Source organism: Mesoplodon mirus (genome assembly GCF_964341445.2).
Source record: "Mesoplodon mirus genome assembly, chromosome: 10".
NCBI lineage: Eukaryota > Metazoa > Chordata > Mammalia > Artiodactyla > Ziphiidae > Mesoplodon > Mesoplodon mirus.
In genome coordinates, this window is record NC_138986.1 from 10,247,754 (window position 1) to 10,273,685 (window position 25,932).

The 25,932-nt window shown below is 39.9% G+C and overlaps 1 protein-coding gene across 7 annotated transcripts in view; it reads right to left on the reverse strand.

Annotated features, from left to right (window-relative positions):
• Positions 1 to 25,932, reverse strand: part of ARID1B (AT-rich interaction domain 1B) — a 416,950-nt gene that overhangs the window by 83,397 nt on the left and 307,621 nt on the right. For all 7 annotated transcript variants that reach the window (XM_082633300.1, XM_082633303.1, XM_082633305.1 and 4 more), the window contains one exon: positions 11,673 to 11,762. In XM_082633300.1, the coding sequence (XP_082489426.1) occupies positions 11,673 to 11,762 (90 nt within the window). The remainder of the gene's footprint in view (positions 1 to 11,672; positions 11,763 to 25,932) is intronic.

Below are 25,932 nucleotides of genomic sequence, written 5' to 3' on the forward strand. Positions count from 1 at the left end.
CCAGGTAGCACACAGCTCTGTGTCACTTTGCTGGCCTGCCAGCTCTGCACCTCCTCCACCAGAGCCAGTTATAGCTGATGGGTAGCCTTCCTCACTCAGCGGACTATCCAGAAACCAGGGTCCTTTCCCTGACAGCTAGTTCCAGAAATAACTGGCTGCCCATGTTACTTGGCTCAGAGAACTGAAGCTTGTCAGTTTCAGGCCACTTAACCAACAACTCTAGTACTGCTTAGCTCTGAGCGGCCTAAGACTCAGTGCACATCCTTCCCAATCCTGCAGAGTCCCCGGAGTTTGCCTATTAAGAGAGGGAGAGTGGGACTGGGGAGCAGAAGGAGCGGGGAGAAGGAAGAGAAGAAAGGTAGACAGATACACAGAAATAGATATGAGTCCTATCAAGTGCCTAAACAGACTCAGTATAAAGAGCAAGGATCCTGATTTTTGTTTGTTACTGGATCACGAGCACGTATGACGATCACTAGCTTGATAAACATTTATGCAAGGATGAATCAATCCATTAGGGTTTTTTGTGGGGTTTGAAGGGAGACCAGAGTCTGAAATAAGACTATTCTCTTTCTGGTTATAAAGGAAAACCCCCGAGACCTCGCCCAAGCATCAGGGCATACTGCTCTTCTGCTGGGGGCTTGTCAAGGAGCTCTGGAGCTCATGTGATAAAGGCCCCATCTTGGCCAGGCTCGTTTCCACCACCTAGTAAGAGGCTTACAACTTGTCCTAAAGTTTATTCCAAAGGCACATGGGTTCACTTAAGATATTTAATTACAACTTGATAATTTTTTTTTTTTAACTTTCTGGCTGTGCCACAGCATGTGGGATCCTCATTCCCTGACCAGGGATCAAACCCGCGCTCCCTACGCTGGAAGCACGGAGTCTTAACCACTGGACCACCAGGGAAGTCCCCACGGTTTGATAATTTTCTGAATGTCATTCTCCATGTATCCAATAGCTGAAGGCAGGACCTCATCTGGAGTCATTCAGTCTGCAGGTTGAGAATGGTTTTCATTAGGGTCATTCCCCTACAAATATTTATATTATTAATCAATGGAAAAGTCCTAGACAGACAATCTATTCTAAATATTGCATGGTGGTATAAGTCATGTGAAGTCTAGGGAAGATGCTACTTCAATCTTTATACAGAGGCCAGTATTAAAGACTAATTAAGCCAAAGACGCTTTTCTTTTTCTTAATGTGTTTTTAAGAAAACACATTGCTATCTTGAAATCTTAGCAGACTGGCCTAACAGAGAATTGGCATTTCTAAAATGTCTATCTATATTATTATCAGATAAGTGAGTTTTCAAGACCTTTTAAATATTTTCTTCAACACCATACTATTTGTGGTTTATTAAGTGGGTATTTTTCCCCTTAATAGTTTAAAAAAGGCTATATGACTCTCTTATTTGAAAAAAAGAAAATTCTTAGAGAAAAGAAAAATCCACTGTGACTATCTAAACCTTAGCAGATCAAAAAATTTTTTTCAAGCAACTGATTTATGTAGTCATTATAAACAAATCACATTTTCCACATAAGGGATGAAATGAATACAGAATGCTTTTACGCAGTATGAATGAAGAAAAACTCTTCACTGGAAAGACAGAGATACAGCTTATCTTTAGAAGTACTTTAAAAATGCTCAAAAATAGAATGAAATTATAACTCAGGCCTTAAGGCATATCTGGAGGAGATGCTACATGGAAAAATACAGAGGAAAGCTCCATGAATCCAAATAAGCAATGACAGGTTATCACAACTCCAGAAGAGTCACTGATGGGTTAAAGGACCATCCAATGAAAATGCATCCCTAAGTTGAAGGGTGTTACAAAACTGATTTAGAAAGAAGGTCAAATAAATAATGGAGCAAACACAGGGAATTTCAGAAAATTAAACTGGAAGGCATTTTAACATGGACCTGAGCCTCCAACTGTATATCCTTTCCCTCTTCGTGAAAGACAACCAACTCTGCAACGTAATCACTGGAGACCTTAAATCCTGTTAGAAAAAGCAACGTTAAGCACAAGGCCCACACCATGGTTCATGCCACCCACGAAAGACAGCACAGCAAAGAAAGAGCCAGAGTGCTCAGGCTACCGCAGGACAGCAAGCGAGCGCAGTACCAACTGCATGCAAATGTGATGCCTTCGTCAGAGGTGCCTCTTCGGCTGGCAGAGCTCCAGCGCCGTCAGGACACCCACAAAACACCCAGGGTCCCATAAGCCACCACAAAGCAAGGCGCGTTTTTTCCTTTGGCACGTGGACGATTTATTGTCATGTTGGCATCTGTTAAAAATTCACAGAATAACTGCCTTGTTTCTTCAAGGCAGTTCAATAAACGATGTTTCTCCACATGTGTGAAATAATGGTCACACGCTGTACCGCCTTAGCAGGGAGCCTCCGACTATAAACACAGTGATTTCTCATCGCAAATAGGTGTCAGACTCCCATTTGGAGAGAAAAATAGATTTTAAAGAATATTCTTGTTACATTTTAATATCTTCAGTGTTTATTTGCCTGCCTGCTTCTCTTCACAACATGAACCGCTCTGAGGAAGACAGAAACTAATGACCCATTCAAGGCTGTAACCCGGGCCCCCCAGTGCTCTCCCAGCTGTGCTCTCAGGTTAACTGGCAGAATCGCTCCCTCTTCCTTCCCTGCCACCACAGCGCCCTATATTCGGAGGCACAGACGACAGCATCTAAGTTCTCCCCATCCACGCCCACAAAGCCCTCTCGGCTACTGACATCATCCATCCTCAGGAAAATGAGAGTCAGGGGACGGATCAGACTAATTACCCAGATGGTAGATGGGGGCAAAATATCCGGCCTTTCCTTGTACAATTCTTTGGAGTTTTAGCTGCAAAAGTCCGCTTCAGTGCTGAGGGCAAAGCCAATTGTATGTGTCACTATGTGCTGGAAGAAGCAAAGAAACCACCTTTTAAGGCTTTCAACCCAGGTCTCACCTGAGTCACCTGTGCCTGATGCTTATTACAAATATTTGCACAGTGCTTTGCAATATGTAACTTTTGGATACAAGGTTGCATTTGATCCATATAACATATCTACAGGATGCTCTGATCCCCATTTTACAAATGAGGAAGCAGAGATTTAATTAACTGTCCAAGGTCACAAAACCAGTTAGTGCTAAGTCTGCACCTAAACGCAAATGTTTTGGTTCCAAACTGCCTAAAGATTAAGATGAGGAAAAGAAGGTACTGTAAGAGGCACTGGGCCTATGACACTGAACAGGGCCACATGGTCCTGGTCCTCACAGAGCTCTCGCTGGGAGAGAACTCCACTGGTAACCCCAGCAAGGGGTCCCGAGTACCGCCAGCCTGGGTGGGATGGTGCCCGGCCTGTGGGGCAGCACCAGAGCAAGTCATGCTTCCTTCTTTGTTCTCTCAGTAAACACGGACTGGACTCAGGGACCTAACAGGTGCCAGGCTGTTCGGAGGACATGAAGGGTTAGTAAAGATGGGCAAGGGATGGGGTGGGGTGGGGGCTGAGGAGTGGGTGGGTGGCAAAAGGGTCGGAGAGGAGCTTACGTGAAGATCCCAGAAGGGACTCCGTGTAGCCGGAGACTGTGAGGCAGTGGTGTGATGGGAGCGAGACCAGAAAGGGAGGCTGAGAGGGATGAGAAGGGGCCTAGGAACCAAGTGCATCAGCAAAGCCGTTCTCCGAAGGCAAAGGCAAGCTCTTCAAGGCTTTTATGAAGGGAATGACATGATCTCACCAGCCTTCTGGAAAGACCATTCTGGATGCAGTATGGAAGTGAATGGAAGGGAGCAAAGCTGAGACAGGAAGAGTGGTTGGGAGGTGCTGAGGATGCCTCGGTGGCCTGGGCAGGGGTCGTGACAGTGAAAGTCAAGAAAGGGGGACCTGTGACAAACAACCCAGGGGTGGAGGTCACAGAATGGGATGACTAGGGTAGGGCAGATGGGAGAGAAAAAGACATCAAGGATGCCTTCTAGCTTTCTGGCTTGAGAAACGAGGCAGACAGCAGTCTTTCACTGAGGTAACAGACCCAAAAAGCACAGGAGAAAACACGTTCTTAGAAATAAGTGCACGCAATACACAATGCTGAATTTACCTAAGATCCAGATGTTCTCAAATACTTTCACTGAAGAATAATGAGCCAATTACAAATGAGTGTTAACTATTAAAAGCAAGCTTTAACTGGCAATTAAAAAAAATTACTGCACATACAAAAGTAACAAAACTTTGCTTCTTTTAAAATATTCTGAAATGGAGACTGATGATTCTTCAATGAATATAAATCGACTTTTATTGTACGTGATACTTGTTTTCTGAGCACTTTGGTGAACAGATCTCTGGATAGTAGACTTACTAGGAATTCAACACTAACCCTAATACAATTCCTATACTGTTATTCCCTTCATTACTGACTAGTTTGGCTTGGTCCACAATCCAGCCCAGAGGTAGAGTTCTGGGGCTGAAGAAATTAGAAACAGCTTTGTAGATATTCTCTCTTGTATAGTACCTCCCATTTGAGTTTATTTTCATCTGTCACTGATTATAAAAAAGGATCCTCAATTAAGAGCAGAGGCTAAATTAATTGCATCTGGGGGTGGAGGCAGACTATCATTAATGCCTTCACACATTGATCTCCTATGTTTACGCGACGACGCTCGAGGAAAGACATCTATTTTCTCTTTGACAATACCCTTGTCCTGAAAGGCAGCATCTTTTTGTATTTAGTGTGCTCATAATATAAACGATAAGAACACCTTTACATGCATGAGCAATTAGAAAGGTAGATTAGGAGATCATTTTTGGACAACCAGTATACCTACCCTGTGAAACATCTCAGCATCTGCAGATTGACTGTCATACTTAAACCTGAGAATCTCAAAGAAAGAGCAACAAAATAATTTCTGTAGTTTGCAGAAACAGAAAAAAAAAAAAATCCTACTTCCAAGTCCTTAACAATTATCTCGGTGGCCTCCTTCATTTCTATACTTACTGGCTAATCTGTTCTCAACAATTGAGTTAGGTCAATTAAGATGATGAAAAATAATTTTTAAAATTTCAAAACTGGTTTTTGGTGTAGATATCACTAGGAAATAAGCTAGTAGCATTAACATTTTTTCCAAAGTTTTACTTATTTCCATCGAAATATTCCTCGGTTATAAAGAGCATGGCTGGCCCCTGGACAATTCACTTAGTGCAAAGCTCCAGGTGCGAGCACCCCAGCTCAGACTGACATCGGGTCTGTATGGTTGTAGAAATATGCCTGGGAAGAATGGAAGACGGAAGTGGTAGCTTTAATCTGGTGCAAGAGAGAGAAACACTCTACGCTACGGCAAATGACCTATAATGGGAAAACTGAATGAAGACATATCAATATGGTAAGCTTTCTTAATTTCAGAACAAGAAGTCTTTTGTTCTTTGGTTGTTCTGTGCTCTGAAAAGATCTGACACTTCTGAATGGCTGTGAAGGCTGAATTACTTTCTGCTGTCCAGCTCAATCTTTGCTAAACATCTATTATATGGGAGGTGCTGTTGTAGACACAGGGATGCAGAGCATAAACAAGATTCAGTTCTGGCCCTCAAGAGTTCAGTCTAAGCTACAGTAAGACACTGGATTTATTTTAAGAGATCTCTTTCTTGCCCTTGGCATTAAAAAGTAAGAGAGAGATTTGCCCTCAGCAAAAAGAATGTGCCTAGAAATTTAATAAGGAATTCTATTCAGATGCTGAAAAGAAGCTAACATACCTCATTAAAGAGGGAATAAAATTACGCCAAGGCAGTTAACATTTGGGATTAATAACAGGATAAAAATATATAAGAATAATGAAAACATATTCTATTCAATCAATCTAATAAGTTTGAAACCTTATACTTTTGAAGTACACAGATTCTGATTCACCTTCTCATGGTAGCACACAAAAAGAACATCTAAATGCCTGAGCTCACCCCATCTGCTACACACTTTTTCTGGATAATGGCACTGTTTGTATTTATAAAACTGGAGCTACTGATAAAGATCACTGTGGATATCAGATTCCAAAGATGAGAATTTTGTGATTCACTTGACATACAGCTGTCAAGGACTAAGCCTGGCTGGATTAAATACTTGAGATATGTGAAACTGCAAAATTTTGTTATTTTTTCCTTGTCCTGCAACTATAGAGTAAATACACAACTTGTCTAGCTTGTCTAATTTGGGCACCACCGATACAGTAACAGTTGGTTCTCAATTAGCTACAGGAAGCCTGTATACTTTGACTACAACTCTGTTTAAACAGTTGAGAGGAAGAAAAGGTTGTCATGTGGCTGGACAAGAATAAAGGTTGGGGGTTGGGGAACTCAGTAATTCTGGAAGATTTCACCCAGGATGCCCTCCGTACAGATCTGACGGTCACGGAATGGTGCCAAAGAAGTGCCTCCAGTGATAGAATACATTTTCTAGCACATCACAGTCCGGTAGCAGCATCAGTTCTGCTTGCAATCCACGTCCAAAAGGGAAAGTTCTTAGTGGTTCTGCTTTCAGCGTATCTCAAGGACTAATTAAATCCTCATTACTACCTTCTAATTATTCAAATACTATGGGATTACACTAAGGAAATCCCTGCTGGCACACTAGATGAAAAGGGTTAAATAACCTATGTTGATTTTGAGAATCCAGATCTAGTTCAGACCTTCAGAAAACCACTAGCATTCAAATGAATATTTAACTAGACACCACTGTGAAAATTAAAAGGGAATTCAATTAAAAGCTTTTCAAAAAATTAATTCTGAACCTCTCTACATCTGTCCACATAAATAAGCCTTCTGGAAACATTTTCACCTAATTGCTAATCCAATAAACTAGAAGGGCATTTGCTAGTTTCATGAAGCTTAACATCTTACAGGGGTTAAAAATGTGATCATTGGGCTTCCCTGGTGGCGCAGTGGTTGAGAGTCCGCCTGCCGATGCAGGGGACACGGGTTTGTGCCCCGGTCCGGGAAGATCCCGCATGCCGCGGAGCGGCTGGGCCCGTGAGCCGTGGCCGCTGAGCCTGCGCGTCCGGAGCCTGTGCTCCGCAACGGGAGAGGCCACAACAGTGAGAGGCCCGCGTACCGCAAAAAAACAAAACAGAAAATGTGATCATTTTGATGTTAATAATAATTATGCTTATTTATCTACTCAGACGACTATTCCACACTCCCTCCAAGTCCTCCTGGAAAACAGGACAACCCACTATTAAGCCATTTCCTATTGCTCTTTTCAAATTTTAAGATACATATGCTAAAGAATAAGAAGGATAAAGCTAATCTAAACTTGTTAGCTACAATTTTCTTGTAAAATATATTTCAGTATTTTAGGGTTATCTTAACCGTTCCTCCATTGCCTTAGTTCATATAATTCACAGTACTGTATTTGATTTTCTGCATGAGATGCTTTAATAGCAATTCTGTATGTTGTTATATGAGGTCTACAGAGAAAAGATGTGGTTTAAAATAAAAACCAATGGCAAATGTGTTACAGAATACTAAACTGAAGTTTTGACCTTTTAAAAAAAAGCAAACCCAGGGGCTTCCCTGGTGGTGCAGTGGTTGAGAATCTGCCTGCTAATGCAGGGGACACGGGTTCGAGCCCTGGTCTGGGAGGATCCCACATGCCACGGAGCGGCTGGGCCTAGTAAGCCATGGCCGCTGAGCCTGTGCATCCGGAGCCTGTGCTCCACAACAAGAGAGGCCGCAACAGTGAGAGGCCCGTGCGCTGCGATGAAGAGTGGCCCCCACTTGCCACAACTAGAGAAAGCCCTCACACAGAAATGAAGACCCAACACAGCCAAAAATAAATAAATAAATAAATAAAAAGCAAACCCAAACTTATATCAGTAATGAAGAAGTTAAAACCAAAGAATCTGAACTAATTTTCCTTATTCAGTTAGTAAGAAGCACCACATAATATGCAAACAGGAGAGTACTAAATCAAGTTTTGTATGGGAAAGTACACGAAATGTAGTGACAATACTACAGAAGAATAAAGCGGCCAACAAACATCCCAAGTGTCTCCCTCCTTTTTGTAACTTATGATGGCCATATCCACATATACCTCCATAGATGGAGAACAGAAAACTACAGAAACTCAGTTATTTTCACCTACGTACAATGTGGGGAAATGAATCTGTGACTGACGTCCTTTGACATACTCGACACCAGAACCACCAGGTGAAGAGGGTACTGAACTGAAGACGGGGGTGGGCACTGCAGGGCCTGGGATCTGGACAGGGCACGGACTCTGTGCTCAACCTCGGGAAGACGGTATGGCCTTGCTGTTGCCAGTGCTCTTCAGACCCCAGGACAGCCTCAGATTTGCAAAATTCTCCTAAACAGGGTATGTAGTTTATTAATAAATGTTCTTCCTGAATGGGGATACAAAGACCAAACACGAAGGAACCACAGCAGAGCAAGAGATCAGCTTCCTGAGCCTGCAGGAACCTAGCTCCGGGGCCGTTTGTCAGCACTGCTGTCCCCCACGAGGACTTTGGAGACGACCCAGAAAACTGCACCTCCAAGGAAAGTAGGCTGCATCTCCTATTTTGTGCAGTTGTCTCTGGGCAAGTGTGTTTCTAGATTCTCTACCATTAAAGAAAAGCTATCTCCTGTGGGTACATTAGAGAAAATGTGTATAATTGTGGAATCTTACTCTCTTATAATCTTACTTGTTAAAACAAAGTAAGTGTAAAAGGAAGTGTTTAACTTGGTTATTTTAGCACTCAGCAGTGCAGAAGCTATATTCTTATCTTGTCTATCAAGGTCCATGGTTTCTGAGAAAGAATACATTTTTTAAAATAAGATGCTAACTCACCAATGTATTTTTTTTCCCTCTCTGCTTCTTTCATTACTTCCTTAAATAAGGGGGGGCAGATATACAAACTGTAAAGGTATAAATGAAGTTAATTTACTTTTCAATACATGGGAATCAGCACTGGGGAATTTTCTAGCAACGGTTTTCTTAGATTTATTTTGCACTATATATACTGTTGGTACATACCAAATGATGGTAAAACAAGGAAAAGGTTTTCATTATTGTATCAAATCATTAAAATATTCATGTCACTTGCCATCTGATCAAGTGTTATTAGGTAGGAGCTAACGTTCCTTCCTAGATTTTAACAAATAACAAAGCCGTTTTTTAAAAGAGTACTTGCTACCCAATTTTAGAGGAAATTTAACTCACGCATGGGAAAGCATCATCCAACAGTCATTTTAAAATAAGTTTTCCTTCTCAGGGGTTGTCCAACCAACAAAAGGCACACAAGGAATGCACGTGGCGCGTACAGCACAGTCTCAGGGGAGGTTTGAGGAATACGTTCATAAAAATCAATTCAGATTTAGCAAATCATAAAACTCATTTTTGCTACTTGAAGGAAATGGTCATTATATTAGCCAGATTGTTACGTATCCACTACTAGTTACCAAAACCACACTATACATAAGAGGGGGGAAAAACCCCAAACATATCAACATAGTGGTTTCCATACAGTGACACCAGAGGAACGTCCTCAATTTTGCCTTGCAAATGTATGAAGTTAAAAGTTTGATTTAACTACATTTCCTGTCATCTCGTCCTTCATATTTGGTTTTCTACATTTTAAGATTCCTTAAACATTTGTCAGGAGGAAGGGGTTGGGAAGACACTGGAGGATGTGGAGGGGGCCCTCTTTTTAGTTCTTAGCAGTAAAGGTTAGAACTGTAGGACTTCCAAATAAGGTGCCTCTTATCTTTTGATCCTTGCAAAATTAGCAGAATTCTCGCAGCAGGAATGATGTTTCAGGGATATGGTGAAGATTAAATAACAAAAATCTTCATTTTAGCTCTGGGTCTGGCCTGAGTGGGCTTGCAGTGTAGGATAATTTCTTTTACCCTTTTTTCTTCACTTCCTTGACCGAGCCACACAAGGGAGGTATAACCCACGGCCAAGAAAAGGAGTTTGGGGGGAATTCCCCCTGGCTTGGCTTCAGTGCTCTCCCCATGAATGTCTGTAATGTCTTCCAGACAACCAGAGCCATGTGAGGAGTTAACACAGAACAAGCAATTGATAAGAGAGGATGGGAGATGCAAGACTGATTTATAGGAGGCCACAGTGGAAAGTTTAGAGAAACAAATACACACATCACACAACTATTAAAACATATTATAGCGTTGTTATAAGGCAGGGGTCGCCCAAGTACGGTCCTCAGATCAGCTGCATCAGCAATACCTGGGAACTTGTCAGAAATGCAGATCGTGAGCACTCCACACCTCAAACCTACCGCATCAGAAACCTGGGGGTGTGGCCTAAAAATCTAGCGTGACAAATTCTCCAGATGATTCTTGTGCACCCTGAAGTTTAAAAACCATGAACTATTCCATTATTAAGACATACTGTAGTATTTTGATAAGGGAATTAAAGTATTAATTATACATTAAATTATAATAAAAAAGTTAAATATGTAAAGGTATTAGAAATTAACATTTCATTTTATTCTTACTAAACATTCATTTTAACACGAATGATATACAGATAAGGCTAATTCATCTTTTCACTGGTATTACTTTCTAAATAACACATTGCTGAGTTTTTAATATGTAAAATAACTGAAACTTTATACTTATAATTCTAATTAGAAACAAATCATCATCTTTACAACCCATACAGTAATAATTATAAACATTACGGGTCAGGAGCCTTTAAGTATCAGCTACCAAGCCAGCAATGTCTGTTTTCTGGGTGGGAGTGAAGGAAAGTGACGTCTCCACGGGGTGGGGCAGATGGGCCTTGACCCCCAGGCAGTGGGAAGCCACTTGGCAAAGCACTAGATGGTGCAGCAGGCTTGTAAGGCCCAGTCGACACTAATCTGGATTAAAATCACCACCTCCACCATCAACAAAAGTAGCTCTCCTTCTGAAGGGGAGAGAGAACACAGCAGCAAACAAAGGAAGGTCTAAGGCTTCAATCAAGGCAATAACATACGGGGGTCAACACGCAGAACTGAGTGAGAGGTCAAAGAGTTTGCAGATGTGGGACAACCTGATTGTTCAAGGGCTTCAGGAATAGCTCACATTCCTTTCTCTGGCTCTGGCACTAACGTGCTTCTGAGAATGGGAAGGTCATACAGAACCTCTGCGGTCCTCATATCCTTTATTCATAAATTGAGGTGAACAGACTCTATAATCTTTCAGGTCAGCTCCAGTTCTAAGATCCTATAATCCTACAGTACAAGGTGTTACTATGTGTTTAAAATTTTACTGTTAAATATCATGGGACAAGTAACTGATCAAACCAGCTGAACAGACACACATACTTAACAATACTTTTTTACCTCATTAGGACCAATATCCAAATTGAATCATTAACAGTCATTTTTACACAGCTAGATCAAATATCAGACTATAGTCATGTATAAAGTATACTTCATGGTTCTATGTGGACATATATATTCTTTGGGTCTTGAACTGCACTTTGGTAAAACCACCCAATCTGCAAGAAAGCATCCTTCTTTTCAATATTTATTGTTACATGTAGGTTCTTATTTATTACTTTCATCTGATAAGGAAACATAATATCCTTTAAAAAATTATTTATAAGGAGGTGCATAGGTAAGCAAATTCATATAAGCCTTATATACTCAAAACACAAAGGTATGTAAGATATGAATTGAAGACCAACCTCTTTCCTGTGGCATTGGTGACTGGCTCAAGGCAGGATGAGAACTGGATTCTGACTGGCTCCCAGGTGGCTGAGGAGGCATCTGACTGCCTGTAAAACACAGGAGGGGAAGTGGGGATAGGGAACCCTCTGCATTAACGTTGCAATTGTGCAAAACCAAGACACGGTTAAATTTAATCTTCATGTTCACAAAAGTATGGCTTCACAAAGAAAAATATATAGCTCAAAGAGTGATATTTTTAGACATTTTTTGGTAAAACAATGAGGAAACAGGCATAAACATATTTATCGAATTACCTCCTGAAAAGTTCAGTTTCTTACTGTATGAGTTCCTAAATTCACAGACAAGTCAATCTGTAGCTGAAATCTCCTGACACACACTTCGACAATGCATTTAACAAAATCCAAGACTGATGAATTAAACTCATCCTCCTGAGTTTAGACTAGTCTCTAAGTGGGAAGGCATGAATAGAGGCCAACAATGTTTCATTGGTAATATTTATTCAATATAGTAATATCAAGCGACTTCTAAAAAAGCTTTATAATAAGTCAGAGATTTAACAAAAACTTAGAGGAAAATCTCAATAAAAAAACACACTACTATAAAATATAGTGTACATTATCACTAAAGAAGAAATATTATTCTGTATCTCTTTTGATCTTTATTGCTAATACGGCAATATTTACCATCTATTTGATTTCCATTTATTTAATTTTTGCTGTTTGTCTTTTCAAATTATAACGTAAGCTCCTCGAGCCAGGAATCATGTCTTTTACTCCTTTAATCCCTCCAATAGCATAACAAATATTTAATAAATCTTTGTTATTTAATGGCCCTTAATCTGAGAATATGAATTAAAGCAAAAGATATTTACTATTTTATTAATTAAAGAGAGACAGTGAATCATGTGAAGGCTAGAGACAGGATTTTGAAATTTAAGAATCATCAGAGCCACGTGACAATATCAACTCACTTTCTGCCTCAGAAGTTTAGATACATTTCTGAGACTAAAAGTATTATAGAATAAAAATGATGGTTGAATTTAACATAATCCTCAAAGCACTGTTTAACCATTCATTTACTCTTGGACATCTGTAGTAAATTAGTATTAGTACCAAATAAATAAATATAAAGTAAAAAACACCTACATTCTGGGTGACAACTTGAAGGGTAAACACTGCCATCAACATGGCTACAGATACACAAAGTATATGAGGATCATGCTGTTTTTATCTTCTAACCTCCCCCTTTGCTAAAATAAATTGGGAAGACAGAAATACACACACACACAGACACAGACACACACACATATACATACATATCCATATATACCTGCATATATATATCCCTACATAGCCCTCTGATATGGTAGTCTGTGATCATGCTAGATCAAGTGAACTGCTCTGACACCATAGGACCCACTTCTTGCATAGTTCTGTATATTGCTAAGAGGAATCACAGTTATTGAGTAGAGAGGGAAATTAATGTATTGAAGATTACCACCAATTCACCTCAGCAAAGGTCGTGATGCAGAGCCTGGTGTTTTACACAAAAGACAACCCCTTCCTGTGTTTTTACCTGATGGCGTCTCTATTAGGCCAGGCAGCCTGAGTACAGACCAGGAAGAGAATGGTCTCTGAGGACCACCCCTCATTGCTAACTCTAATAACAGCTGTATCTGTGACAGCCAGAGAAGCAGGAAGATGATTTTCTATCTAGATAATAGGTATAAAGAGTTATTAAAATACAACTATAAAAAATTCTCAAGCTGTTTTTGGGACTTTTAGAAAAGAATGTAAAACTTATGAATGTATTTGAATGCTGCTGGGTACAACTGCCACTGTCATTGTCAGATAAAGTGAAAATCAAGAGCTGAACTTATAGACACTGAAAAATGTGCCGTGAAACCAGTAGGAGTTAGAGCCACAACTAGATGATAAAAGACCTAGACAAACAGAAAAGAATTTGTGTAACCATTCATCATTTACTCTTAGACATCTGTAATAAATCAGTATTAGTACCAAATAATTAAATATAAAGCAAAAAACACTTACATTTTGGGTGAAAACAACTTCAAGGGTAAACACTGCCATCAGCTTGACTACAGATACACAAAAGTTGCTGTGTGTCCACTCAAGGGTCATGTGGTTCCTATGAAATACCCTAAGGCCCCCAAGCTCCAGTCCATTTAGAAACTTAAAGCACTCTGCAGCCAAATACTGACTTTCTAAAATGTCACCGGGGAGTCAGCTGCAGTAAGACAGTAAGCGCTTACATTATAATGATTGTTTCTGCATGACAGACTGGATTCATAGACTCATGACAGTGAAAACAAACAGTAATTCTACGTTAATACTGGACGCCACTACTTACACTATGCAGGCCCCAGGCACTGCTCTTGTACACAGTATTTCAAGTAAAAATAAAAAAGGCTGTAAGAACTCTCATGAATTCATAAAGTACGTCCACATCCAAGCTGCCCTACTGGTTATCTGGTGCAATTCTAAGAGAGATATCTCTACGGCAATGAGCTATCTACTCACTTACTAAATCCACCCTTTACGGAGACACACACGAGCCTTTTCATGGTAAAGCCAGCCTTGCCCAAACTGTTTACCGTTCTCCATTTGCCTTCAACCCCAGCTCTCCGTCAGGAGTTGCACAGTTACTAGGAAATAACTTCAGCCACCGTTAGCACAGGCATAAGCACTGTCACAGCAGATAACGAATCAGAAAACATGTCGAGAAACATAATACAGAAGGCTCACTTCGGTCCACTGTCCATATAAAGAAGAAAATGTAGAGCGCTCGGAACCAACTGAATTGACGGAACACCTCCAAAACCATGGATTTTTATACGACACGTTTGATGTAAGTAAAACCTTTTGGTAATTATTTTAAAAGAGAAGGTTGCCATATACAGTAAATAAACCAAATTCACAAGAAGGCTTTAACATTAAAACTGAGTTTTTAAAGAAAGCCCCGGGCTTCCCTGGTAGCACAGTGGTTGACAGTCCGCCTGCCGATGCAGGGGACACGGGTTCGTGCCCCGGTCCGGGAAGATCCCACGTGCTGCGGAGCGGCTGGGCCCGTGAGCCATGGCCGCTGAGCCTGCGCTCCGCAATGGGAGAGGCCACAGCAGTGAGAGGCCCGCGTACCGCAAAAAATAAACAAATAAATAAAATAAAAAATAAAGAAAGCCCCATTTCCCCCTCAGTCTGTGTCTATAATGATGTAAGCACAATGGGGGGAAAAGAACTGGAAAAAAACTATCCTGTGAGATAGAATAAATTCCACCACTTCACACTGATGTATTCATTCTTCAGTGACTATGTACACAATATTGTCCTAAATTTTGGTGCAACAAACTAAGAAATGAAACATCAATAAGTCACCTGAGTTTCTACTTTTGCTGACATAAAACTGTAAGCACAAGTCTATACTATAATTTTTTTTACAAAAGAGCTCTATGTTTAATGAATTATAGACTCAGAGAAAAGTTATAAAGCTATACAAGGAGCTGTCTTATATTCCTTAATCCACCTCCCCTAGTGTTCATATCTTATAGAACCTTTATATAATTATCAAGAGGAACAAGATGGTATAAGATTATTAATTAAAGATATTTGAATTTCACCAACTTTTCCACTTAACGTCTCTTTTTCCATTCTAGGGTCTCATATCGCATTTAGTTGTTATTTCTCCTTAGTCTCCTTTAGTCTAATCAGTCTTTCCTTATATTTTATGACCTTGATGCTTTTGAAGAGTACTGATCAGTCATTTTGTAGAATGTTCTTCAATTTGGCTTAGTCTGTTATTGTGTCATGATTGAAACGAGGTAACACATTTCGGTACCACAAAAGTGTCATGCCCTTCCCAGCTCATTCTACCCAAGGGGTTCATGACATTGATGTTTCATTGTGGTAACCTTTACCTTGATTACTAGGCAAAGCTGTTGTCCACCAAGCTCCAATAAAAAGTTACTATTCTGCCCTTGGTAATTGATAAGTATCTTAGGAGGTATTTGAGACTATGCAAATCCTGTGTCTCCTCAAACTTGCATCCACTAATTTTAGCATCCATTAAAGAATCTTGTCTGCAACATTTATTACAGTGGTGTTTGCTAACTGGTGATTCTTTATTTCCCTCTTTCCTTCCACATTTGTTAATGGGAATCTATTACAAGGAAGAACTATCTCTCCTTCTCTACTTGTTTATGTATTTATTAGACTGTTTGTATCCATGCAGACTCAATGTGGTAGACACACGACAGAATGACTTCCAGTGAGTCACACTCTTCTGTAATCTCCACCTCTTCACTGAGGGCAGAACCTGTGACTTGGCTTCTAGCCAAAGAATATAACAAAAGCAATGGGCTATCATTCCTAAAATTATTTTATATGGCAAAGTTAAAGGGATTTTACAGATGTAATTAAAGTCCCTAAGCAGTTGACTTTGAAAAAATCAAGAGGGAGATAACCCTGCGTAGGCCTCATGTTAAAAGAGGACTTAGGGCTTCTCTGAGCTGAAGGACGCTCCTGACGGCTTTGAAGAAGTGAGCTTCTATGATGGGAACTGAGCCACATGGCCAGGACAGGCAGCCTCTGGAACCTGAGGGCCTCACTTCTACAACCACTGGACATGAATTCTTCTAACAATCTGAATGAGACTGGAAGCAGACTATTCCCTAGTTGAGTCTCCAGATGAAAACGAGACCATCCAACACTCTGACTACAGCCTTGTGACCCTGATAAGAGGACCCAGTGAGGCTGTGACTGGACTCCTGGCGAGAGAAAATGTGAGATAATAAATGTGTGCTGTTTTAAGCTGCAAAATTTGTGATAAGTTGTCATACAGAACAGAAAACTCACACACTTGTGGATTAAAATCCAACCTTGCCATTATTTTGTTGCTCAGATTGTTCCAAATTCTTATTTTATTTTTTTCAAATCCTTATTTTTGGAATCACAAGATGTTCCAGGCTCATCTCTTTTTTATTGGAGGATGGTGTTCAGAGACTAAGATCTGGGCATTGGGTCTGCGCATTATTCCCGGGGACTTATTGCTTCTAGGCCCTCTCAGTGAACAGAGGTAGGAAATATGTATGTACACTAATGCATACATATATACTCTGTATCTTAGTATTTGTGTGTGTATGTAATCATGAGTTTATGCAAATACCTCTAACTCCAATCCAAAACTAGAGGGTACATTTTTTTGGTTTTTTTATTTTTGCGGTACGCGGGCCTCTCACTGCTGTGGCCTCTCCTGTTGCGGAGCACAGGCTCCGGACGCGCAGGCTCAGCGGCCATGGCTCACGGGCCCAGCCGCTCCGCGGCATGTGGGATCTTCCCGGACCGGGGCATGGACCCGTGTCCCCTGCATCGGCAGGCGGACTCTCAACCACTGCGCCACCAGGGAAGCCCTAGAGGGTACATTTTACCCTTCTCCCTGTCCTTATTTATAAGTTCTTTCTCCAACATTAAGAAAAGCAGTTCTCATTATCTAAATCAATTTATATATTGTTCAATTCTGTTATCTACACAAAGTAATTTCAGAATTACTAGACTATATCCTTATGAAAAACACCGAGTCATTTGTTAGGGCTTGTATTTCATTTTGAGTTCCCTTTGCATACTGATTGGTTTTAGCTGTTTTCAAATTTGGGGGGTATGTGAAATACTTCTACGGTTCTAAGCGTCAGAGCTACACAAAAAGACATATGCCCAGGAGTCACTCCCTCCTCATCCCTGCTACCTTCTTCCCATTTCTCCTTCTTCCTACCCCTTTTCCCATCTGCCCTCTATAAATAACCAATCCCTTTAGTTTTTGGTTTATCTTTATCTTTCACATATTTTTTTGCATAAATGAGAAGACAGCTGTATATCCCCTTATATTATCTTCTTCCTTATGTGAAAAGTTGCACATCCTAGGTTATCTTTCAAGCTTTGCTTTTTCACTTAACAGCATGTCCCGAGAATACTTCCTATCAATTTATAGCATTTTCCTTATTTAAAAAATAGGTATATAGCTCTCCTTTTTGTGAGTGTTCCATAGTTTACTCAACCACTTTCCTATGTATAGGCATTTAGGTTGTTTCCAGTCTTTTGCATATGCATTTCTGTACTGTTGGAGGCCTATCTTTAGAGCAAATTCCTTGTAGAGGGATTGCTGGGTCAAGACGTTATGTATTTTCAAATTTCCCTCCATGACGCTTTAATTGTTTTGCTATTTGTTGGTCTGTGAAATATTTCTATGGTTCGAAGAGTCAGTTATATAGAAAGACATATGTACCTATGTACAAAAAGACTTACATTCTCACCAGCAATGTCTGAAGGGCCTGTCTCTCCATAACTTCGCTAACAGAATATGCTGTCATTTAAAAAATATTTGCCAGTCTTTATGTGAGAAATGGTATCTGAGATTTTTGAATCTGCATTTCTCTAATTCTGAGTTTGACCATTTTTTCAGGTTTGGGCGCTATTTTTATATTTTGTGAATCTGTTGTTCCTGTCTTCCCCCCATTTTTCTACCTGGGTTTTTAGTCCTTTGTCCTGAAATTTTTAATAGTTCTTTATATATCAGGGATGTTAGTGTTAGCCCTTTGTCTGTGGTATAAGTTGTGAATATTGTCTCCGAGTCTGTCAGCTGTCTTTTGTTTATGGTATCTTTTATAAAGCAATTTTTAAAAAGGTAATCAAACTCATCCTTTTTTTAAAAAATAATTTATGTCCTTCCTCTTTTTTTTAAAATTAATTTATTTATCTTTGGCTGCACTGGGTCTTCGTTGCCGCATGTGGGCTTTCTTTAGCTGTGGCGAGCAGGGACTACTCTTTGTTGCGGGGTGCGGGCTTCTCACTGCGGCGGCCTCTCTTGTTGTGGAGCACGGGCTCTAGGCACGCGGGCTCAGCAGTTGTGGCTCACGGGCTTAGTTGCTCCGCGGCATGTGGGATCTTCCTGGACCAGGGCTCGAACCCGTGTCCCCTGCATTGGCAGGAGGATTCTTAACCATTGCGCCACCAGGGAAGTGCCTCATCCATTTTTATTTTTATTGTCTTTGGGTTCTAAGTCATAGTGAGAAAGCTTTTCTCTGCACCAAAGTTAAAGAGGAACTCAGTTTTTTTCACGTACACATGTGTTTTCATCTTAATCTACTGGGAATTTTTTTGTTTGTGTGGTAAGAGATATGGATCTAATTTTATCTTTTGTGATGAGAACCTTTTAAAGTCTACTCTTACAGCATGTTTTAATATCTAGTGAGGCTGGTCCTCCCCCAACTCCCATCCCTGCTTTTCCTTTTTCAATGTTTTTTTAGCATGTTCGTTTTTTCTATCTGAAGTTTAGTATCAACCTATCTAACTATATAAAATAACTTGCTGATATGTTTACTGGGATTACACCAATATTATAAATTAACATAAGGAGAACTGATGACTGCTGGGCTCATTGTATTCAAGAACAGGAGACGGCTTTCATTTGTTTAAGTCTTCTTTAGTTTCTTTCAGGTACACAGAAGTTTTGCAGCACATTTTATGTTAAATTTATTCCTGTGCATTTCACCTTCTTTGTTGCTATTACAAATAGGATTTTTTTTTTCCTACCAGTAGGTCTTCTGTTTATTGCTTGTGTATAGGCTACTGCTTTTTGTATGTTAACTTTATATCCTGCTACTGCACTGAATTCTTTAATAGTTTGAGTTAATTTATCATTGATTCTCTGGGGTTTTCTAGGTTTACTATTGTATCATCTATATAGAAGACAGTTTTACTTCTTCTATGCTCATTCTTATGCTTTTGAGTTCTCTTGTCTAACTGCACTGGCTAATGTCTCTAGAACACTGTTGAATAGCTGTGGAGACAGTGGTCATCGTTGCCTTGTTTCTATCTTAGTGGAAATGTCTGTAATGATTCCCCTCACTACATAAGATATTGGCTTTAAAACTAAGGCATGTGCATTTTACCATGTTGAGAAAATGTCCTTCAATTGCTATTTCCTTGAGTGTTTTTTATCATGATTGGGTATTGAATTTTATTAAAAGAAATAATATTTTTCTTTATATTTGTTTATATGGCATATCATATTAATGGAGTTGTTAATATTGACCCAACCTTGCATTCCTGGAACAAATCTCATTTAGTCATGGGGCATTATTTTCCTAATGTACTACTGTATTTTCTTTGCTAATATTTTTTCCTTAGAATTTTAATACTAGGATAGGTTTTGATTTTTCTAATTAAAAATAGCTTTTAAGAACTGAATCAAGATAATCATCAATTAAACAATTTTATGAACAAAACATTACGATTTTAGTATGTAACAAATTGGGAAAACAGGCTAATATGTATACTTTTGGTAAATTAGCACACATCTAGTAATGTGTAAGTTACAGTGGATGGACTGAGACATGAATATATTACAGCTTCATATACTTCATAGACCAAGATGGTGGGGCAGTCAGTACTCACAAGTGCTAAGTCCTGTTTCTTACAGGCAACACAGTCTTGACAATCCCCATAGTTCTTATTTTACTTCTCTGTATTGTTTGTCTCATCTCACCAGAATGTAAATTCCACGAGTATGGAGAGTTCTATCTTTTCCCTACTATATCCCCTGAACCAGATATATAGTAAGCATTCAATAAATATCTGTTGAATAAATAAATGTGTGGTTGATTACTCCAGAAACCAAGTGCAGACTAACAGTTAATTAGATCTTTATAAGCTATCAGTAATCATGTAGTTTTATCTTATTATTCTAGATCAGGAATAGGCAAACTTTTTCCTGTAGATTGCCAGATAGTATAAATTCTAGGTTTTGCAGGCTGTATGTTCTCTGTCTCAGCTATGCAACTCAGCTGTTGTAGTACAAAAGCAGCCATAGACAACATATAAACAGAGGAGCATAAATAAATCTTTACATACAAAAACAGGTGGCGAGCTGGATTTGGCCCAAAGGTGGTAGTTGCTGACCCCTATTCTAAACAGTAATATCATTAAAAAAACATTCAGGAACACCTGCTCAAAAAGTCAGTAAATATCGAATGGTATTTAGTAACAACAGCAATGACTTAAAAGGCTGGTACACTCTCCATACGTAGTAAAGAGGCCTCTATAAATAAATGTCAGGAACAGAATCTGATTTATGTCCTCTTCAAATTAGATCTAGTATAGGATGCACTGGATTCCCCAGCACTTAATGCAAATGCAGGTCTAAGACTTAAATGGCAAGTGCATTTAGCAGATATATTTTTAGAGAAGTGGTTCCTTGTAGTTTTATTCTTCCAACTTTTTTTGGCCAGACCAAAACAAATAAACAAATCAGAACTATTGATCAGATGTAATCATGTTTAAGTTATACTCCACCACTGTTGTGTTGGGGTAGCAGAGAATAAACATGAGATGAGTAGGATTTCTACATTAATCATTTACTTAGACTAAAATTTCCCTAGGTTAATTCCTTTCTAAATTACTACAGCATACAACTATAGAAACTCAATAAGAACAAACACACTAACTTTGAACTACAACAGCCTCTAGCAAACAAATCATTCACTCTTTTAAAAGTAACACTGTGCTATCTCTAAATAATACTAACAGACAAAAATACCCAGAAATCCCATTTTTCAAAAGTTGTACTGGCCAGAGAAAAAGCATTTCTTCCCTTCACACTGTTGTAGCTAAAACAAACAAACAAACAAACAAAAAAAACAACCCACCTAAGATGGATTTAGTTATCCAAGATGGAATAGTGATATAACTAATCAACATGGCAAATCTGGAGTTTTAATGACAGACACTAGTTGATCTCAAATTTATCCCCAGGAATCCATTCTCCCCCTCCAATTTTACTACATTAGCTGACATTGGGCAAAAGTGGATAAAAGAGCAACATCTGGAATGCATATTTATGTGTCTTATCAAGTTCTTGTATAAATTGGGGATGGTTTTACTTGAATGTAAAAAATGACATAAAAAACCACTCTGTACTTCCCATATACAAGGCAATGTCCTAAATGATATTCCTCCATGAGTAGTTCAAGAGGATTGGCTTCTTAAAATTAACGTGAAACGACACATTGAATCATAGAAACCTGAAGGATTATGTTGGCCAATCCTCCTCAGTAAGGGTCTTTAGGGTATGTGGGGATCGTGAGGTGTTCAGTGACAAAAAGTCTTGGATCCTATTCATAAATATCTTGAAACTAACAAGGGTAAGACAGGCTTGTTAGAACACGTAGGGCAGCTGTGGCCATTGTCGAATATTGAGAAGAAACGAGGACTGTTTCCAGTCACTCTGCGAATAATTCTACTGGGACTAAGCTCTTCCCCTGGAACGCTGCTACAGAAATCAATATATATTACATAGTTTTTAGCAATTAGCAACTGAATTATTCTTCTGCTCTTCAGGAATTCTTGGTGGTGTCACTAACTTTAGTGAGGAGTTTAAAAATAAAAAACAACACATTGTCGAAACTACTGCTACCAAATCACCAACACATCACAGCCCTGCCCACCTTTCATTCTGCACTTCCCTCTATTACTCAGTTCTGCGCATCCCAAACTAAGACACTGGGTTGCTTTTTTCTAATATATCCTCATACTTCATGTTATGGAAGTCAGCTCTCTCTCAAGCAGAAGATGAGACTCTCTCCCACAGTCTGACTTTACAGATTTTCTGTATGATATATTTCTTTTCTTTTTTTTTTTTCTAATTCTTATTTATTTTTATTTTCTGCTGCATTGGGTCTTCGTTGCTGTGCGCGGACTTTCTCTAGTTGCGGTGCGCGGGGGCTACTCTTCGTTGTGGTGCGTGGGCTTCTCATTGCGGTGGCTTCTCCTGTTGCCGAGCATGGGCTCTAGGCATGTGGGCTTCAGTAGTTGTGGCACGTGGGCTCAGTAGTTGTGGTGCACGGGCTCAGTAGTTGTGGCACATGGGCTTAGTTGCTCCGCGGCATGTGGGATCTTCCTGGACCAGGGCTTGAACCCGTGTCCCCTGCGTTGGCAGGCAGATTCTTAACCACTGCGCCACCAGGGAAGCCCTGGATGATATATTTCTTATATTCTGCCAGTCCCTGTTAAGAACACTGTAACTTCTTTCCATAGGAGAAGCTATTCCTTTCATTTCTAAAACACAAAGTACTGGTCAGGATCTTTTCTTCTGCCATGGTAAAAGACAAACATGATTTTGTTAAGACATGGCAATGGTGGCTTGCACAGTGGGCTCCATATCTATGGAAATCACTGAACATCTTATCTATGATAGTATCCAAACCAGAGTGTGATTAGATAGTGCAGCTCTGCAATGCAAGCAGCAAGGATTTCACTGGTCATTTCTTTAGTAAACTTAAATACCTGCATAATGCCTAAGAGCAATGGTGTGAGTGAAAAATGAGTTTTCAATAATCCATAAATTCATCGAATGTCTTAGTCTTAGGCATTTATTTAGATAAGTTAGAAAATCCACAAATTATTTTGAGTATAGCACCGCTCTGTCAGTGTCTTCTATTTCATTTGCTTCAATAAAGGGACAAAAATCTTTCTTACTCAGATTCACAAAGCAAGCTGACTGCCATCAACTCCAGCGTGCTCCAAAGCAGACATTAAAAATATGGAATCTGCTCAGGGTGCAGCTTAGTGCTTAGAGTGAAGAGTTTACTGAAGGGCTTGACTGTGGACTCACAGCACTTACTATTGTTTGGTGTGTTTTAAATAGGATCTCGCTCTTATCAGGAGGTGCTGTATCAGGGTACGGAAGGTGGGAAGGCAGCTGTGAACAGGCTGTCAACACAATTCTTTACTGTGAACCAACTCAATCTCAAATTAGAGCAGTATAAACCAGAAAGTAACGTTTTCACCTACCTGTACCCTCCAAATGGAAGCACAGAACCACAGCAACCTGGTCCCCCAACTTTAAAGAGTTAGCATGAACCTTGGATGACAAACCTTTCTATGTCTTATGGCTCAAAAGTTCATTCAAAATAGGGTTAGATTTTCATCAGTCCTTACCCAAGATACTGCAAACTGTTGATGTGTCACTGGGTCCTAAAAATATAAATTAGTACTGCAAAGGCATACTCAACTTGTATACTTCTAAGGCATTAAGGTAATGAGGAAATTCCCAAGATGCCCCGAACATGACAGAACCCTTACAAGAGCCATGTATCTTCACTCTAAGCAAACAAACACCAGCTGGATTAAGTTTCCAGCTATTTCCCCCACTGTAGTCTGAGGGTTATGAGTCTTCCTGTTAACCTTACTGCTGAAGTCCAACTTAGAGTAGCTGCAAAGGCCTATCACTTGACAAGTGAAAAACAAAGGAAATATGATGCATTCTACGTAAGAATTATGCCTTCACAGGGTTGTACTACAAACTCTTTGGGATTTTTGTTCGTTTGTTTGTTTTTATTTTGTAAACTTGTTATAATTATTATCTCACCTAGCCGACTGGATTCAAACCAGAATTTTCCATTTGCCCTCTGTTATTAAGTACTAAAGTTACCTAATGCTTTTCACATGGAAGCCAGTCAGATAGCCTCATTACCTGACACCTGTCTACCTGGGTAGACACTTTTCTACAGAGAACTTGAGGCAAGAAACAACTCTCTCACAAGGTGCACGACAAGTCAAGTCAGGGAATACAAGGCAAAACAGACTTCTAAACTTTACTCTTTGGATCTCTAAAACATTTGATTCAAGATAAACCAGAGCCCTAAAACACTTACCTACAAGAGGATAATTGCAGCATTAAAATATACCATTCTTAGTTTGGACTGTTCCTAAGAGACCTAGAAGGGGTGGGAGAGGTGTGGTGCCTGGTTTTACTGAGGTGTGACTCTCCTGTCCTACAGCTGGCGAGGGCCCGAGCAATGTGGCTTAATCTGGCTGCCCCCCAGTTTCCAGTGCTGTTCAGTTCAGACTTTCTTTACTCCCCTACCAACTCTGGTGAAGCGAATAAACAACCGTTCCTTTGTGAGAAAAGAAAAAAAGCCACTAAATAAAAGACAAAACCTTAGAGAAAGTTTATCAACTTTAGTTAACTTTCAGTGTGAAGACATGTATAGGAAATAGGTAATATGACCAAAGATGTGACTTGGTTGAAAGCAGGAGCCACTTCCATCTTTGGGAAACTTGAGGATCTCAGGAGGTATCCCTTATGAACATCAGAAATGCACGAAAATATATAAACTCCCATACTGAAAATCTGCTCAGTGTCTGTGTTCAGCATCCTCATAAATATACATCCTCTTCAACAGCTTTAAAGCTAAGGTATACAATCCAAAAGTCTTTGGGTACAGAAAAATCTTTGAGGAAAGAGAGGCAGATTTGTGTTCGGATATAACATAGCTGGTCTGTCCTCCACCAGGAAGTCTAGACCCATAGCACTCTGTCATCTGTAAGAAATAGGTAGGTTATGAACTTTACTCATACAGAACACCAGACATAAAATGCAGGATAGCTACCAACCAAATCTGTTCTAATCCTTGCTTTGACGTAAGGTAAGAGGCAGGGGAGGGGAAACCATAGAGCAGGCAGTTTCTATTTCACGAGGACAAATTAATAAAAACAAAACTTAATTTCCCCCTACTCTTACCCATTCTTATGCCTCCTCAATATTTTTCCTCTTTCTAAGACTCCTTTTCTGTTTGAGAGGCTTAATACTTGGCTGCCTTCTGAAGAAATGGGTATAGTGACAGATGAAAGACTTGTATTCATCGTATAATTCAGAATAAGGGAAAAAATCGACTGCTGTGCATTTAAGATTCTAACAACCTGGCAATTTGGTATAGTCGTTTCCCCCACCCGTTCTTTTGAAGAAATCTGCTTTTATTTCGTTAATAACTAACCACAGTTGCAGCAGCATGGATCCGATTAGCAGTTCTTACGGTACAAAGGGGAGAGGGAAAATAAGCTGTGAACGGGGTTGCCAATCTGTCCACCTGGGCCCCCAGGAGAAAGATGAGATGAGGCGCCTGCCTGCTCCCTTTTCTCCACTTGATCGCTGCTCTACACTGCCTGATAGAGACAGGCCTTTTTAAAGCCAAGGCACTTTCCTTCCTTTAATAACAGTTTCACTCATCTCCATCCCCTCCTGTCACAAATTTCTCATCCTGGGTCTCAACAAGTCAGGGCGACTCTCAAGTGTAAACATAAGTAACTGTAGAAAGTACCACACACGGATGCTCACCCGCGCGGAGTTGTTGTGCAGCTACCATAGAGACCCACAGAGGAGTGTCCTTATGCCCTGCAGGGAGGGGGCCCC